General features: G+C 40.4%; 1 protein-coding gene across 1 annotated transcript; it reads left to right on the top strand.

The window, feature by feature from the left end:
- The first annotated feature begins 1,439 nt into the window (after positions 1-1,439).
- LOC112050428 (uncharacterized) lies at positions 1,440-19,613 on the top strand. Its single transcript, XM_052890707.1, has 22 exons — positions 1,440-1,716; positions 3,631-3,791; positions 4,504-4,690; positions 5,933-6,047; positions 6,379-6,713; positions 7,418-7,546; positions 8,031-8,160; positions 9,111-9,250; positions 9,674-9,828; positions 10,185-10,369; positions 11,127-11,290; positions 11,629-11,734; positions 12,111-12,230; positions 13,369-13,480; positions 13,641-13,757; positions 14,682-14,793; positions 15,366-15,496; positions 15,973-16,080; positions 16,451-16,581; positions 17,474-17,534; positions 18,229-18,426; positions 18,779-19,613. The coding sequence occupies exons 1-22, from the start codon at positions 1,440-1,442 to the stop codon at positions 18,833-18,835; spliced, it is 3,231 nt and encodes a 1,076-aa protein (XP_052746667.1). The 3' UTR covers positions 18,836-19,613.
- Positions 19,614-19,679: the final 66 nt, after the last annotated feature.

Genomic DNA, 19,679 nt, shown 5'->3' with positions numbered 1-19,679 from the left:
ACGTGGTATGTGGTAGAACTGCTCATTTGCAGCAATAATTAGTAAGGCCCAAATGCCCAAAACTCGTCGCTTGTACACATTTTACTGAGTTGTGTAAGTATCAACAACAAAAAAATTATGTATATCGTTATAACTAGCCATATTCAGCAATAGTTACTATGGCATAAACGTTGTAGTGTAGCTCTGAGTCAAGTTAAACAGTTTCGATGATTCGTCAAATTATATTTTATACACTTTTTAAAATGTCATTCAACAAAAATATGGTACGTAGAACTGCCCACTTTCAAAAAGAGCCCAAAAATGTATGGAGCTAGAATGCTCTCCTTTTTAGAATAAATTACACTTTTTCAAAAGTTGTTAACGTAATTCGTAGTTCTAAATTTTACTGTATCAATGTACACGCGCGAGACCAACTGGGTACGATCGGCGCCTGCACACTGCTACCGGCTGACCGATTCGCCTCGGTCCCATTTAGACAATGGCTGCCTAACCTGCCCTCTAGCCATGTGGCACGTCGATTCTCTTAGCGAAGCGTTAGCGATCGTAGAAAGAGAATCGACGTGCCACTTGGCTAGGGGGGCTAACGTTAAATCAACAGATCGGATATACTTGACAATGGGAATCCCAATGGGGTGTTCAATGCGTCGACTGAAACCTAACCCTATCTCGCACATTTTTTTCAAATTTTTTACAATGTTTATAAACTACAAAATATACATACAATATAATATGTATATATTATATATTATTATATTAAAAGTTCATGGGGCACCATGAACTTTTACCCTAATGGTAATTAGGGTTTATGGAAAACGTAACTTTACAAGCCCGGGAGCCGCAGCAGAAAAAGCTGAAACCGGTAACTCAACCGGTGGCTCAACTATGCCTCTGTCTGAGAGTTACATATTTGTACCTTTTGCCGTGGAGAGATTACACCGAAACATTTCACCGCGGCTAGTTGCCTCGACTGGTGACAAAAGGGCTGGCTCATTTTTTGTGCAAAGGATCAGCCTGGCTGTCCAGCGCGGAAATGCAGCCAGTATTCTTGCTACTATTCCACGTGGGCATGATTTGTATAGTTATTAGGATAATTCAGCTTAAGTTCCTTATTGTATTCTTTTTCAATAAAAAAATACTTTACACTATGTTCGTTAGTGTTAGTTAGATGTCGAATTTAACAATGCCAAAATTTTCCTGAAAAGAAGCACCAAACACCGTTTTAAAGAGCTTCGGCACTTGTGCGGCTGCCCTTAGTATTCAAGAAGTATTTTAATAATTTAAATTGTAAAACCTCCTTATCAAACATTATATGAAATACTTTATGAAATAATACTTGTTTGACGTTTTAAACATATGACCAATATGACACGTCATACGAACTATACATTATGTAAACAAAACCTATTTAGCTGTATAAAATTAGTTAATTAGTTTGTGACATGGATAAAAAGCGTTCTGTTAATTTAACGCAAGAAAATATTTCTCGTAAATCAAAAGAATCTGCGAGAAAAACTAGAGATGTGTGCAAGGAATCCTCTAGTTCGTCCCACACTCACATCTTCAGGCAAAACAAAAAAGATAAGAATTACGTGAGAATTACAAGTGATGAGTACCTGGGCATTTTGGAATCGGAATCAGGAAGATCAGATTCGTTTGGGTGCCGCCATGGTGCAAGTCGTTATTCCGCAGTGACCCGGTTGAAGAACTTCGAAGAAGGTGATCGATGTGACATCATGGGCTGGGTTATTTGCTAACTTAGTGTCTTTCTAACCAATCCATCCATTCGTTCCATTTTATGTCCAGCTGTGGACGTCCGGCGGCTGATAATGATGATGATGATGAACCTTAGGGTACATATTGTAAATACCAGCGGATGCCCGTTGCCCGATGCAATTTTTGTGCATAATGCACGCCATTGACGGTCAATTATTCTCACGGTTTTGCAGCACCCACGACTATAACTAATCGTATATTGGTCGCTGCGTGCATGACGGCTCGACTTATGAAACGTCTTCGCTGCCGTTTGTGCTGCAGAAACGTGAGAATAATTGACCGTCAATGGCTGACTTTATGGATTTTTCCGGTTTAAAAAGTAGCCTATATTTTTGCCTTTCTCCAAGGTCCTACAAACCAAATAACAGAAGCCACGCGGTTAGTGTAATCAATAAATGTAAAAATATTAATTCATCCTAATATTCCCCCCTGAAACTTGTTGGTTTCACTACTCAGCAATCAGCATTCGACTCTGTAAATCTATACTTATAGGTAAAGTTTGTGGTATTGTATGGGGTAATCTCTGGATCTACTGAAATGAGTTTGAAATTCTTTTACCAATAGAAAGTTATTTGTGAGTGGTATAGGTTATACCTACTTTATCTCCGTATTCTCACGTGATCGGATACTACAGGGGTGAAACTGCGAGGCATTGGCTATTGATGAATGATGATGAATGCAGGGGTGGTACCCCTGTTTTCCACCTTTAGGAAAGCAACTTGTTTTTCAAATTTATATGGGGCTAATTTTAAGGCCCTATCTAATAAAATGAGAATTATCAAAATTAACTACACTATAAAAAGTTATGCTTGGTTTTACTTTACAATTAATGAACGTCGTACCCTGTTTTCCTTCGAAAATTAAAAAGCAAAATCAAAATCGGACCACTCTGTAAAAAATTACGCGTGCTCATACATAAAAAATAAAATATAGACGTCGAACTGAGAACCTTCTCTTCGTTTTTTGTCGGTTGAAAATAGAGGCACATACTATACCTAATTAGGCCCAGTAGTGTAACATGGTGAACTAAAAGTTTATTAATTTCTCCAGACATAGTGCGTGCTTACCCATGTTGAAGTGATACACGAATCCTTTTATGCAGTTGTTATAAAACTTTCCATAGCCCAGATTCCCCTTCATTGGGCACCATAACTTCTATAGGATTTCTCATGTCCTTACAGTTGACCTGGAAACCTGACTGCCAACCTTGTATTGTTCATTCTATTAGGACGGAAAGTGGAGACATAGTTACTTTACGTATTAGCTTCACGGACGCGGTTTTATTCTTTTTGTTTATTATTTTATAATAACTTAGAGTAACGAGTAATTATTATAAGATAATATGTGATATGTTATTTGTGAGATACATTATGTGGTCATGCCATGGCCAAGTCAATCTAAGAAGTTATAGGGGGTCGAAAATGACCTAAATTGCTTCGAGAATAGGATAGGGCCGTGCCGCTTTTTGTTCCACTTTTATTTAAATTTTAATCTCTCTTCTTCTTCGTCTTGGTCGCATTCTTCATTGCTGAAGATCGTTTCCGCACTGCAGTCCTTTCGATGCGTTGTTAACAATTCGCCTCCACACAGTCCGGTCCTCAGCTTTTCTAATGGCTGTTGTTACAGGAAGTCCAGTTAGTGACTTAACCTGGTCAGACCAGCGGGTAGGTGATCGGCCGCGTGGTCGTTTCCCTTTCACCTTGCCCACCACTATTACTTTTTAAATTTTAATAATGTTGCTCAATAAACTTCTCCAGTAAAAGTTCCATTAAAATCGGCGCAGCCCTATAAACATTATCCCGGACAAACAGTCAAGCTAATATGAGGTTTAATTTACTTTGGAATCTATCGTCGCAGATCCCGCGCGGCGACTCGATTGCCCCGCGGTGGTTGAGTCCATCGGATGGGAAGTGGCGGTCACGCTAAAGTTCCTAATCACAGATCCCGTCGCCAGCCAGAACACAGAGAGACTACAGGCACACATACAAGATCTTGCTACCGTAGCTCACGCCGGATATGTATCCTTTTTAACGACTGAGCGTATTGGGTTTATTCTGAAATAAATAGTCCATTCAGGTCATTATCATTTTTTTTTCTTCATAGGGGGGAAAATCCTCATGGACACCCTTTTGGGTAGTGCAGGACTCCTACCGACTAAAAACCTCCAAAAACGCTGGTGTACCTGCCATTTAGCCTACCACCAGCGTCACAGCCTCTTTCACAACCCATATATGCTCACTATTGAGCGCGAGTCTTTTCTCAGAATGAAAGGAGTTAGGCCTATAGTACACCACGCTGGCTCAATGCGGATTGGCAGACTTCACACTCTACAGTCTACGAGGATTTTTAAACTGCATAACGTACTAAAGAATGTAGCAAACGTTCCAGTAACATACGTTCAAAAAATAAAACTGTTTCGATGTTCGGGTAAAATCTGATAGCTTAATCTATCCTGGTCTCTGTCTTGTACTTAAATATGATATCTTTATGTGTACCTAAACTCATTTACCGTATCTTTGTCGTTGTTGGGTAGTTCCTGCTCCTTTTAGCCTGACTAGCGAAGTGAAGCGAAAAATGCTAGTCGGTAGGCTTCAATTATACAACGGGGAATCGAACCCATAAACTCATATTACTGTTGGCCATTAACGTGGTGCTACTGAGGCGTAAAATTATCCTCTTTTTTTATTTTATACGAACATTAAGTCCTATCCTTATTTAAATATATATCAGCGAGTAGACGTTCTAGACAGTCTAACCGCCATATTAGACTACGTGGTAGAGAATCTGGAGAAGAAGCCCTGTCTACGCGATGGGCTGATATTACTCTTGCAGCGCTTGGAGAAGCCGATTTTGCTGAAAACCATGTCCGACATAGAAACACAACAAGAAACTCTAAGAAATTACTTTGGCTTCCTTGGTAAGCTACATTGCTGTTTATAACATATTTTGTGCAATAAAGTTTTATATTTGTACAATTGAAACCTCCCAAAGCTACAGTCAAAAATCCACAATTGCCCATTGTACTTAGTTTTGATATATCAAAAGACAAACTTACCAATTTTTTTTTTTTTTTATTATTTACAAGTTAGCCCTTGACTACAATCTCACCTGATGGTAAGTGATGATGCAGTCTAAGATGGAAGCGGACTAACTTGTTAGGAGGAGGATGAAAATCCACACCCCTTTCGGTTTCTACACGGCATCGTACCGGAACGCTAAATCGCTTGGCGGTACGTCTTTGCCGGTAGGGTGGTAACTAGCCACGGCCGAAGCCTCCCACCAGCCAAGCCTGGACAAATTAAGAAAATCTTAGTCTGCCCAGTCGGGGATCGAACCCAGGACCTCCGTCTTGTATATCCACCGCGCATACCACTGCGCCACGGAGGCCGTCAAAATTTTAATATGAGGAAGGTGTGAACAGTCTTATAGTCCAGAAGTAAACATCTTATTTGTTAAACAAATAAACTAAAACATTTTTCTGCCTGTTTGTCTCTGACCAGCCCCTGTAGCAAAGTGGCACGTCGATTCTCTTTTTACAATCGAAAACTAAAAAAATGTATGGGAATGGCAGATCTTGATCACGTCACCTGTCGATAGCAAAGTATTACATAGTGTAAATTGCTCTATATTTTGCAACAGTTGTCAAGTATAACTATTACTTTTCGTTTGATTCTGTAAGTGCCGTAGGCAGTGCCGGCCCGAAGTAAATTTTAGAATGGAGCGAGATCTAATTATGGCGCCTCTCCTGTTTGCTCCAGGCTCCTAATAATAATTATATGTGCCAACTGTGAGTCCAAAGTAAGTATGGAACGCGAAGATCTCGACTCTGCAGTGACCAATTGAAAATCAGGCGCAAATCCGTTTACGGTCGACTAGGATTTTAGAAGTAGGTATCGATAACTTCTAAAATCATACTCCCGGACACCGGATCGGATGGCGAAGGGATGGCAAAGAAATTAATTTTATTGTTCTTTACCATTTAGGATTTGGCGCCTGGAGCGACCGATCCGTTCGCCGTATGGACGGGCCGGCCCTGGCCGTAGGCTCATTAATGGGACCTCAGCGGCGTCGGCGTCACCGGGGGTTGGGACGCTGCGACGTCAAAACGTTTGCCAACGCACTAATGGGACTTTGTTCTAACAAGTATAGTTGACTCCAGGGTATCTTCTGTTGCGGATGGAGCAGGATGATCTGTTTGAGCCGGTTGCTCGCGCGGTGCTGTGGCAGTTGTCTGCTGACGACGCTGCACGCGGCTTGGGCGCTCTATGTAGAAGGTGTTTATTCAATTCAGTGGCGTAACTAAAGGGCGTCTGGGTAGACCACCAGCCTATAAGCATAGAAGTAATTCAGTACTTATTAAAAAAAATATAAGACGATTTTTCTGTTTCAATATCATCATCATCATCAACCGATGGACGTCCACTGCAGGACATAGGTCTTTTGTAGCGACTACTAAACATCAGGATCCTGAGCCGCCTGCATCCCTGAGATTTGCTTAATGTCGTCAGTCCAACTGATTGTGGGTCGACCACCAATGCGTTTTTTAGTGCGTGGTCGCCATTCCAGTACCTTGGGATACCAACATCCATCGGCTCTTTGAACTATGTGCCCCGCTCATTGCCACTTGGGCTACGTGACTCGTCGCAAAGCAAAGCAGTTCGTCGAAGTGGCAAAGGGTGGGCCAGTGGCAATGCAGCGAGTTGAGCTATGTAGCTTAAAAGTTTGGCACGATTATGGCGAGGCTTCCGTGTGTGGCGACACTAGGCCTTCTGGCCATCAAAATAGGCTGATGATGATGACTGTCGCAAGGCACGCGCTGACTGCGGCCAGTGCTCTGCTGCCGGTCACAGTGTCGAGGATGCTGGCTCTCGCCCCTGAGCTACGCTTCCCCGCCTTCCTGCAGACGGCTTTGCTACTGGCGTGCCACTCCGTCGACTGCTGTAAGTCTTCCACATTCGTTGATTTTTTTACAAGACAAGTTAGACCTTGACTGCGATCTCACCTGATGTTAAGTGAAGATGCAGTCTAAAATGGAAGCGGGCCTATTTGGGAAAAAGTTTATTAGCTACGACGGTTTCTACGCGGTATCGTACCTGAACGCTAAATCGTTTGATCAATATCTATTACCAAATCCTGATCCTAGATGGGAATCGAACCTAGGACCTCTGCGAATCACAGCATTACCATATGCGCCAGAGAGATCAAAACAGTCTATATTAATTTTATAAAGCTGAAGAGTTTGTTTGTTTGTATGTTTGAACGCACTGATCTCAGGGACTACTGGTCCGATTTGAAAAATTCTTTCAGTGTTATATAGCCCATTTATCGAGGATGGCTATAAGCTATATATTATCCCCGTATTCTTACGAGAACGGGTACAACGCGGGTGAAACCGCGCGGCGTCAGCTAGTAAATTTATTGTGTAATCTAATAGTTTTAACGTGTGACGGAATGTACGGAACACGCCAGCTAACGGCGAATTCTACTAAACTGGACGGTTCTAGAAAACCCAGCTACCGTCACAGACTACCTCGGGCAGAGAAGTCACTCATTTCGACGCACCTATATACCTACGGGACGGGAACTACATGTGGAAATCCAGTCTTTTATATTTCATAACGTGTTATGTCCCTGATATTTTCAGGTGCCGAAATGATCAAGGAAAATATTATCGAGAACATTTTTTATCGGTTTAATCCTTACTTTCCTATGAAACAGTTGCCTGGCTATGAGGAGAATCCCTTAGATCCACAGGATTGTAATGTTAAATTAGGTGAGTTCTTATTCTATGTTTACTTCCATAACTTCGGCTAACTTATGATCATTATGAGCCTATTAAATTAACCCATTACAAGGCCTCTACATAAAAGATAGGATATGGAGGTAAGACCCTGTTTGAATTTTATAACTCATATTCGGCTCACTGTGGAGTACGAGTCTCCACTCAGAAATGAGAGGTGTTATGCCAATATTCGTATGTACAGACTTCACATACGTAGAGAATCAAGAAAATTCTCAGTTATGCTAGTTTCTTCATGATGTTTTTTCTTTACCATTTGAGATACGTGATATTTAATTTCTTAAAATGTACATAACTGAAAAGTTAGATGTGCACGCCCCGGACCGGATTCGAACCTACGCTCTCCGAATCGAAAGCAGAGGTCATATTCACTGGGCTACCACGGCTTTTGTATTGTAACGTTCGCCGCGAAGAAATAGACCAATTGCGATTGTATGAAGACAAAAACTAATTGCAGGTGCAAGCAGCATCCATATATCTAATACCATGTCATTGCTTTTGGTTCTGGTAAGAACTCTGAAGACTTTGTTGGACGTGAATTACGATACTGCTGAAACGTTTCCCTGTCCAGACTTTTATGCTCAAAGGTAAGACTTGTAGTTTTAGATTTCTCTAATTATGAGAGACTAGTGAACGCCCACGATTTCGTCCGCGTGAAATTTAGTTTCTCACAAATCCCTCGGGAACCATGGATTGTTCCGGGATTAAATATGTGTTAATCCACAGTAAAATCTATCCATACTTCAGTCAAATCGGTTTACTAGTTGCGGCGTTAAAGAGTAACAAACATCCATACAAACTACAATTTCGTGATTATAATATTAGTAGGATAGTTATATCGATTTAATAGTATGTATGTAATAAGGGTATGGGTAAGGTACGTAGCCTGTAATTCACACAGCAAAATTAAAGAATGCCCTTCTCGCGTCTTTATATACCGCTACTTATATTTGAAAACCTTTAAGGCAAAATGTACTCCAACTTAGACCTAATCGCTGCTTTCCATCAGGTTAGTATAAGTTAAGCACTTTAATCCCTTGTGTAATGCCTATAAAAACCGATAACGATACCCCATGAAAAAGAAGTCCCATGGGAAAGACAATGAAAAATTCATCCTCACTTTGCATGTGGAAGGTACCCCATTTTTTTTTATTATTTTTTTACCATTATAAAGACGTAATTAATATACATAACCATACCAAATTTAAACTTTCTAGTTCTAATAGACTCTGAGTCATCTTACTGACAACTGTTTTTAACTAACAACGGAAGTATAGCTTGGCAAATTCGTTCGTAACACTCCCTATAACCCGCGCGGGCCGGGAGGGGGGTAGCGATGCCCCGCTCGCACGACTTTATACCCGCGTAGTCCTTCCTTCTGCCCCCCGTGCGCTAGACTTCACACCCGCGCAGTTCGTTCATAGAACTAGTTTGTACTTTTTCCAAGTAAGCCCTTTTCCATCATAGACTGCATCACTGAACATCAGGTGAGATTACAGTCAAGAATTTAAAAAATAATCAATTCGTATGCTACCAGGTGTTTTTTATGGGCGTACCGATACGAATGTCGCGCGAGAGGACGCCGACACGAAAGGATGACCCTCACAGTGATAGCACATGCACTGCTCAGCTGCTTCGGACACCGCCTCACTGCGTTCTCTGCTCTGCTGATGCCAGGTCCTAACTGTTCACGCTTACTCTTGCATGATGTCTTAGCTGCCAGGTCCCAAACCTGGGTTTCACGCTTACAGTTACAGTTGCCTGCTTTTGTTGCAGACATTAGATTCTACAAATCTCTTTCATGATTACTGTTACTATTACCTGATGAGTTTGGTGCTGCTTGTCATGGTTACTGTTTTCTTGTCGGATGATGCCATGTCCCAAAAACTGCCATTCACGCTTAATGTTACTGTTATCAATTATTATTCACACTTACTGTCACTGTTGCCTGATGGATTTGTAGCTGCCAGGTCTTAACAGTTCCTTTGACGACGTTTTGGCTCTTACTGTTGTCTGATATGTTTATTGCTGCCAGATCCTAACAATCCCTTTTCACTCTTACTATTTTTGTTTGGTAACAGAGTAGTATAAACTTTTCAGATGTGATGTCTCTTTCTGTGTTTACTGAAATCCGTCCAAAGCAACTCTGGATACAGAGTGTTGGGTTCAACACATCACAATTGGATGCCCAATTCAAGAATATGCTTATCTTCCTCTCAGTTGACCTCCTCAAAACCTTTCCTTGTAATAAGTTTGTAAGTTTTTTAAAATATTTTATTTCTGCCTTGTAATCTTAAATTCATTTCTCATGTTTCACTAATACTTAAGCCATATTTTTAATTCAGTTTAAACGAGTATTGGTTACTAGCTGGGGTCTGTTAACTTGGAATGAGACGCTTGATTATAATATTTTTCTGGTTACAATATCCCCGCTATGTCTTATAAATTTACTTTAAAGTATCCACCTAAGTTTAAGTAAATAAGTTCGCCTACTACTAAGCATATTACATCGGGTAAAATGTTGTTGTGTAAAGTTTACCCACCATTGTAACGTTTACATTATTTGGCTACTTAGGTACTATTGTTACTTACATAATATGCTTTATTACAGATGATACAATCTCAGTACTGGCTCCTAGGTATGATGTTTTTACTGGACCCTGGCCTGAGCCACCTTAGATGGCACTGGTCACCCTCTCTTTATGCCGAGATTCGAAAGACAACGTTACAAGCTTTAGTGTGCACAATGTATCTCATGCCGACCAAATTGATTGAGGAATATGAAATCATAAGACGGTATAAAAATGCTCATAACTTTATTTTAAGTATTCTTTATGTATGTACACAATAATGAAATATAACCCAGCAACCTCAGGGTCATATGGGCCCAAACCAGCATTTGCTCCTAATGTATTTTTAGGGCCACCTTCTTAGAGCCAAGCTCCATTAGTACGACGCATTACGTTGCGACGTCGCAGCTAAGATTTCAATATGTTTTAAACTAGCAGACGCCATGCGGTTTCATCCGCGTAGTTAGTTCCTGTTCCTGCGGGAATACGGGGATAAAATATAATCAATGACACTCACAGATAAGGTGGACATCTATTGGTAAAAAAATTTTTAACATCGGTTCACTAAATCCCCTACAATCCACAAAATTTAACTCTTTATACCGGCTCCACATTAGTGCCGTAAAGCTCTGTGTACATATAGACGGTTTTCACGGAGTTCATGCACGGTCTCGTCTGTTCTCTGATCAGAGTCAGTATTTTGTCCCGTGACAAAGAATTCGCGCCTCCTTTGCGGCGACATTCACGGCCCTCCGCCAGTTTATTCCGAACTACGAAGCAACAAAGTTATTGCTGCAGCAGATTCTACGTCCATTTCGCGGCGGGTTTCAAGCGATTGTGAGCAACGCGTCAAATGTGGAGGGCATGGACTCGTGCCGTGAATTCATGGCGAGAATTTGCACGTGAATTCACGGCACTAATGTGGAGCCGGTATTATAAATATTAGTTAGATGACGTGAGATCGCCTCTAATTGTATCTCCAGAATAATGTGGTACATCGAATGGTACTCGGAATGTCCTTACGAGCTGTCGCTGCTGTACTGGTGTGTGAGACTGTTGGACGTGGCAGTGCTCGGCCGGGACGAAGACCCACCCGCTCATCTTCTGGGGGACCTCTTCGACACACACGGAATCATTATACTGATGCGTGAATACCGTTGCTTCTTAATCCATATTATCAACTAGCTGACGCCGCGCAGTTTCACCCGCATGGTTCCAGTTCCCGTAGGTTAAGGTTAATCTGAGCTCGCAGGCCTTCCATACACTGCCTGAGTGACGTGGGAAGTAAGCAGAGATTTTGTGTGGCCACGTTACTCGTCTTGCCGCATATTATGTCACTTTCCTTCCCACCGCTCACTATTTTGTTCCAAGCGCGAGTCAATTTCGTGCGAGTAGAGCAGAGGGTTGTGCAGATAGTATGTATGTATCGTCGCATTAAAATCGTGGCAGAGCGAGCAGCATAATAAGGATATTATTGTTTCTCAGATCTATGTTACACATTGCTCGAACAACGTTGCCCGCCTGTGGAGAAGAGCCAAGTGGTGCTGTCATTAGCGGTGCGGTTACTAACGAGTGCGCTGGCCGCTGACAGGTGGGTCTAGGGTTGCCAACCGTACTATGATGGTAAAACGATGTAAAAAACCGGCGAAATGCATGTCGAGCTACGCGCAATGTAGGTAGGTTAAATGAGCGCTTCAAACCCTTATAATACAAAAATACTGATATCATTACACACTAGCACTGTCACACACTATGGGATAGATGAGAAAAAATCATTCTCTCATCTTCGACTTGCTTGGTGGTGGTAGACATCTATGTTCGGACCACAGATAAGGTAAGGCACATGACTGTTTCTTCAAAAGAATGCTGTATGTTTTATTGTTTTATTGTTTACATAAGAAACCATCATATTAATTTAAGTGTCTCTGAAAAATGCTATTTATATTTTTTAATGTTGGCAACTCTAGGTGCGTCACATGCTGTGTGTACCCGCTGGTCACGTGGCCCGCCTCCATCAACACACTGACCACGAAGATGCTCGATATAGTGCTGTTTTCGCTTGACAAACATTTACTTGTTAATGACAGGTTTGTTATTTCATCGCCATATAACTTGTAGCGGCAGCTAGTGCCTTGTCGGTTCAGTGGTTAGTTTACAGCAATGCCCCATTAGCACGCTGCGTTACGACGTGGCAGTGTCGACGCTGCGTCATTTTCCATGTATTTTAAATTGAATTCCAGAATAAAGCGTTGCGTCGTTTCAACGGAGGGATATTTCAAAGGAGCTCTGTTGCTACGACGGAAAGCGCTTCACTTGCTTCGATCCATTGTTGAGACTCGACTAGGCCCTCGCGTTGTCCTCTTGCTCTACAGGTGACAACGTTAAGCAAATGTGTTGCATGAGACAACACCCTAATGTGGCCTCGGGTCATGACGTCCTGGGTTAGGTTGAGCTTTTTTTCTTCCAAGATTTTTTTTTGTCGTCAGCCTCTATCGACCTATTCTAACAGGGCACTATAGGACCAAGCGTTCCTCCTTTAAAGAAGAGAGGATATTGAATTGACGTGTTTAGGTTTTGGTTGATAGTGTCGCCGCACACGGGCCACACGCGACAGCCACAAATGCCACCACAAGAAACAAGGGGCCACAAAAGTAGCTGAAGCGTGCGACAGCCACTTGTGGCCGATGGCTGACACTTACGGCACTTTTCGTCTGATACGTGATAAGGGAGAGAGGGGTGCGGAATCGCGCGAGTGGCGTGTGGCGGCGTTTAGTGGCCGGTGCGGGCCACAAGAAGCGAGCAGCGATGATTGTAGCGTGTGGCGGCCACCGGCGTCAACCGTGTGCGGCGAGTCCATTTGAAATGTATGAAAACTACTGGCCGGTGGCCGGTGTGCGTTTTAGTGTTTTTTTTTTTTTTGGAGATCATTATCAGACAACGACCGAGACCGACGGCCATTATCTGTGCTCTCCAAGCCATAGGAGTTTTAGGCACATCACAATCTCCGGGGTGAGAACTTTTATTGAGAAAAAAAATGTTTCGGCGTATGAAATATATGGTTTGGGTCACGAGACAAGACCAGACCATTACCAGAGCCAGGTAGGCTAACCACTGAACCAAGTTAACGTACTATTACGAAACATGAATAAGAGTCAATAGAGAATTTATCCATTTAACTGAATTTATATATTTTTTCAATATATAATATATATATCAATTTTATAGATGGTTAATATCATTGTTGGACTTGATATGGGAGGCAATTATATGGAAGAAGGAATCGAGAGAGAAATTCGTACTGAAAAACGGGGTTTATAATCTTTTGGACGTGGTTACTGTGAGTATATCATCATAATATATATAATCATAATATCAAATTATTATTAACTAATAATTTTATCAAATACTCCGTTTGGTTAAGGTTTTCCGTAACGTGACGTCATGAAACGGTTACAATGTAGACCATCATGGCCGACAGCGATTTTTGTTTTATGCAGATGAGCAAACCCCCTGTGCAATGCTTGGCGCTGGCGATGCTGTGCGACTTGGCGCGAGCAGGCGGTGCGGTCGCCCAACTGATCACTTGGCGAGCCAACCTTGGCGCTTCCAATGCGGCAAGTTCAAATTTCGATTGTATTTTTGTCACGGTTATTTTCTGTTTTTAGTATGGCTTCCCAGTTTGTGTATATAATCAAGTAATAATCTTCTGTATCAAACCTCGCGGATTCGATTCCCAGAACTTGAAAATGTATCAATAAATAATGCAACCCTTATTATCGAAAACTAGCCGTCGCCCTGCGGTTTCGCGTAGGATAAAACTTTACGACTCTCACGAATAACGTGCCTTTCTAGAATAAAAACTAGCACATGAAAGTTAATTTCAAAATCCGACCGTTTTAAATTAACGTTGAATTATACAATATTCTACCTAAGGTAGACACGTCTCTACAATACCACAACTGTTCATTTAAGAATAGGGGGCCACATGGCATACTTAGGGCATCAAGTTACCTTAATACGGCACTGACTGCCAACGACGGACGATGGACCATATATGACCAATTTCGCTGACTTAGGTGGGGTCGGCAAAATGTGCCATTCACCTCTATTAAGGTCCGTTTATAACTACAGAGATTTAGCGTGCCAGACACGTGCCGTGGCAGACAAAATGATATTCTTCTATACAGTGTTTATTAACGTACTAATTCAAGTGTCTCTAGCTACCTGCTGGGCAGTGTGAATAGACGGTGTCTGTGGGTGTCTGCCACGCTACTTATGTTACGCACTGTGTCTGTGGGTATAAACGGACCTTACTCGTCAACTCATCATCCACTCCCTTTACATACATATCCTCTTTCACACACAACAACCATCTCTTCGTCAGTCTTCCTCTTCTCTTGTGTCCTTCCACTTGCAATTTCAACATTCGCCCGAATAAGGCAAATAATTTGATAAAAAATATTAAAGGTTTAATGTATAAAAAAACATTTTTACAGCCTGAGTAAAGTTTCATATTTTGGCGCCCGTTGCCTTTTCAGACTCCAAGGTTAGTAAAGCGAGGTGCAACTATTGCGAGTCTCTTGGCGACTGTGTTTAGAGAGGACTGTGTCTCTAGCGGCGTGCCTCTCAACGTCTGCGGCATCCTACAGGGTAAGCACTGTTCCGCATCCAGTGGTGTGCACCTCATATACCTACGCAATAATGCGCTACCTACCCTGAGGTTCCGCGCTCTTAGGGTTCCGTAGTCCACAAGAACACCTAAAGTTACGCCATGTCCGTTTGTCCGCGGTTTAGCGCAAATACTTTTTTATTACCTACTGTTAGAAAGCTTTAATTTAGCTTGAGTGTGTACAGTGTACATTAACATTATGAACAAAGCCGTAAAATACAATCTTGAAAAATCTAATCTTTTTAAAAATATTGGGAAGAGAACTCATACCTACATAATAAAATATTTTACTACAGCTTGGCAACTTCGTTCGTAACACTCCCGATGGGCCGCGCGGGCCGGTAGGTATGTAGCGATGAATGTAAAACCCACGACTGATGCACGTCACTTTCCCGTACGAACGATTTCACACCCGCGCAGTCTTTCCCCCTGTCGCGCGCATATCATGGGAGTGTTATCAACGAACTTGCCAAACTACATACATAATTTACATGTGTTTATATATATATGAAAATATAATTGATATAATACTGTAATAATCCTATTATAATAGAACTGGATTGTCCGCTCATGTGCACTGAAGTACGAAAGGAATTGCAGAACCCTCAGCTCTGTACGGGTCCTCACCAATCCCCTTTCGCGAGCTTGGTGGTCGCTGGGATGGCAGCCTCCCGGATGTCCAAGGTCACCACTACCTCTTATACTAGTGCTGGATATAATAGTCATTCTTCGTATGTTTGTAGACTAGAAAGTGTAATCTGTAAAACTTACAAAGATTCTTCAACGAGTCACTGACTATAATAAAAGATCTGCTGATTATAAATTATCATAATCAGCCTATTATAACAGCCCACTAAACGTCCTCCCTTCTTATAGGAGAAGAGGGTATGTATAAAGTTTAGACAAAGAATTTTTCAAATCCAAAAGTAGTTCCTGAGATTAGCGAGTTCAAGCAAAAAAACAAACAAACAAACTCTTTAGCTTTATTAATATTAGTGCTATAGATTTATACATGCACTGCACTGCACATAGCAGTCAAATTACCTAATACTTATTAAACTGAATAAAAATAAAGTTTTAACTTTTAGGTATTATGTTCGAAAATCTACAAGCACGGAATACATAATATCTACAAGTTTCAATTAACCGTTATGTTTTAGGCGTACGCAATTTTACAAATCCTAACCGAAGACTTACAACATAAGGTGTCTGTAGCAGATGAGGCCTACAATATGTACAAGAACGTAAAATTGAAGCCTAACGAAGAGGTAGGCTATTGAAGAAATATCAGAGACATAATGTGGTGGTCAAATTCTTGTTCACTATTAATTACCACAGAACATAGAACGCTAGAGTTAACGATTTAGCAATTATTCTTAATGACTATTACAGCTAAAAGTAATCAGTACAGCAAATTATTAACTAGACGTTACTACTAATTAAAATATTTAGGCGCAAGTATTTACAGAAGGGCTTCCAATGACAGTATCTGGCTACTGAGAAATAAAGTCTAAAATATACAATGCACATCTGCTGACGATCCCGTAGTTTATAGGTACACATAAAAACGAAACTTTCTAAAATAAAATAAACAAGTATATTTCTAATAATACGGGTTTTTCTGACAAACGTTTTCAGACAATCTTGCTGCTGTGCGCACACTTTCTGACTCTGAAGCTCAACGAGACGTGGGCCGAAGCGAAGGCTCAAAGTAATCGTCTTCTGCCACCAGACCAAGAGCTCTTGAACGAGTTTTTACAAATAAATGGGTTAGTTATTAGCTTTTATAACCGCGTTTATACCTCACTTATCAAGTGCCATCCACTACTCAATGGTTCCCTTAGCACAGAATACATATTATGTACAAGTACCCTTAGCAAGAAGCGATTCCTGTATAATACTCTTTTCTACGTTACATAATCCCGTGGAAATACGGGGATAAAATATAAATCGTACTAAACGATGGGCATCCACATTTCTAATAGCCACAGTAAAATTTGGAATGCACTTCCGGCGTTTCCTGACATGCATGCATGCATCTTCTAGTTATGCGCTCTACATCTTAAACCGCATTACTGTTCTTCTTCTATCATTAATTGTTGTCAAAATATATATTTATTGTATAAAAATATCAACAATATGCTTCAGAGAAAAGAGAGAATTAAGAAAATTCTCTGATATTCAGGTTTCCTCACGAAGTTTTTCCTTCCATTTTAGACACGTGATATTTAATTTCTTAACATGCACTCAACTGAAAAGTTGGAGCTGCATGCCCCGGACTGGATTCAAACCACACCCTCCGGAATCGGAGGCAGAGGTCATATCCACGGCTCTAGAGCTTATTATTCTATTAGTCCCCATATTACGAGTATGTAGGTAATAGAAATCGTCTGAGGTATAGACAATGGCAAGTAAGTTGAACCAAAATGACTGCTATCTGCGCCGGTACAATATACAAAAGTGCTACGTGGTTGCATTAAAAATGCCAAATAATTGAAATTCATGATTGTAATGGCCTTAACGTATAGTTATTAGTGACAACGTCGTTAACACCCGAAGATGTGTTACTGCGCATGGTAGGTATACTATAACCTACCTACGCATATCAAATGCTTCAAGGGCTCTAGCTAAGTGAAATAACATAATGCTCATCTGTTGTAGCGGATGGGCAAAAGAAATAAAAAAGCAACAAGAAGATGTGATAAAGAAACATGAACAAAAGGTTTGTTTTATTAAGCTTTGTAGGTACGTTTTTAGTTGTCAGTTAGTTACGTATATAAAAACATATAAAGTGCTATTTATATGGGAGTAACATGTTATATTTTATCCCCGTATTCCAATGGGAAAGGGAACTAGTTCCGGGAAGGAAGGGAGGGAAGGGAAGGGAAAAGGAAGGGAAGGAAAGGGAAAAGGAAGCCTTTTGATTATCTGCTAGTAACTATATAATAAAATGGCTCATGTATAAGTTATGTAACAGAGCTCGTTCGTCATCAATATTAGTCTATTTTGACGGCCCACGGATAAGAAATATGGAGTTTAGATCCACCAAGTAGCTCCCAAGCGGGTCGGCGGGCTTAGAGTGATAATATTGTTTGACATTCAGATCATGATAATTAAAATTACAGACAGTTTAATGAGCTACCTGTGCATAGATTTTACCGACATTGACAGTGCGTCGTGCTATAGTTGTCCTTATTAGTATATCTATTATGCAATTATTAGTGTATAATTGTACAATATGGGTTATTGACACGGATAAAAGAAGTTAGCATTTAGCGTTTTCTGTTCTGTAGTCATTACTACATTATTATATATTATTACATAAAATATGTTAATTGTTATTTATTATACGTGAATATAATATTATAATTATAATCATATATATATAATTTAATTTAATTTTAAAATACGAGCAGGACGTTAGCGAAGAAAAATCCTTGTACGCATTCTTGGCTCAAGTGCGTCTCAACATCGCTCTGGATGCAATGCGCGAGGTGCGCTGCGCAGGTCGCACCGCCGCACTGGCTTGCCGCACACTGCAACCGACGCCGCAACCCGCAGTAGCGTTAGACCGTGCGGTTATCTCGACCTACCGACCGCCACTCGACGACTCGGTAAGTATCTCACCAAAAACATATTACTTAACTAGAGGACGCCCGCGACTTCATTTATTGGCGTAAAAAGTACCTTATGTGGTAATCTATCTCCATTACAAATTTCAGCCACATCGGTTTAGTAGCTGCGGCGTTAAGGCGTAAGAAACATATACACGCACACATAAACTTTCGCCTTTATAATACTAGTGTGATGATCATATTTTGACAATATTTATTATATAGAAAGTAGTCAGTCTACCTCAGAAAGTTGATTTATATTATTTAAGTCAACAGTACATACGCCTTTGTGTGTGTAAATTAGTAATTACATGCAATAGCTCGTATTACATACAATATTCTTTCCATTCAGAACCCGACCGGCCAGTATGTTAAAGTGCACAGCATTCCGACCAAGAACCGACAATAAAGAACGTTAAGAGTCAAACTTAAGGAAATTATAGAAGCCTGAAAAAAACATAATTATTTATAATGCATCTGTTTTTAAAATAAATAATTATAATCAAATCGTTTTTTTTTAATCAATCAATCATCAAACAAATCATGTCAGTAGGCTCAGACCAATTACCTTTGGATTTGTATCGCACCCAAATTCACCAACAACAAGTTGTTGTGGTTTTTTAAGGGAGACTCACGCATTAAAAATATTTAACACCAATAAATATATTATGTGTCCTAACCTAATTTGATTCGCAATACACACATGTATAATTTTTACACAACTTAACAAACACAATTAAACTAATTTTACAGAATAATCGATTACTTGGCCGATGCTCTCCTGTTTCGGCTGACGCATCTATTCTTTTTATTTATTTTTTTTATTATAAATTTGATACAATTAAGTAAGAAATATTTACTATTGAAAATTAACTTCATCACACTCAACTTAAGCAAACTAGACGGTATTGACCGTTTTTTAAGGCATTTTTTTGGAGTTTATTCACACGTCGATAACGAATACAACAATAAATGATTTATTCTATAGAAACAGTTTTTATAATCGCGGTAGATCGTTGATCTTGTACTTTGACAGAGGAGTATCTAGCGATATAGGTCCCTATATAATTCGTCTGAGTCAAGAGGCAACGAGACAATAACATTTTAATTGTAGCAAATTTAGCATTTTCGGAACAATAAGGATAGAAAATGTTGATCCAGGTTATAATATTATAATCGTACTCTGCACCTAATCTTAAATCTATGATATAATCATACCTATAAAACTCTTGCGTTTATATTAGACTGATTGC

The sequence above is a fragment of the Bicyclus anynana genome, chromosome Z (genome assembly GCF_947172395.1).
Source record: "Bicyclus anynana chromosome Z, ilBicAnyn1.1, whole genome shotgun sequence".
NCBI classification, from domain to species: domain Eukaryota; kingdom Metazoa; phylum Arthropoda; class Insecta; order Lepidoptera; family Nymphalidae; genus Bicyclus; species Bicyclus anynana.
Note: the sequence above shows the minus strand (reverse complement) of the source record. Positions and strands in the feature narration are given on the sequence as shown.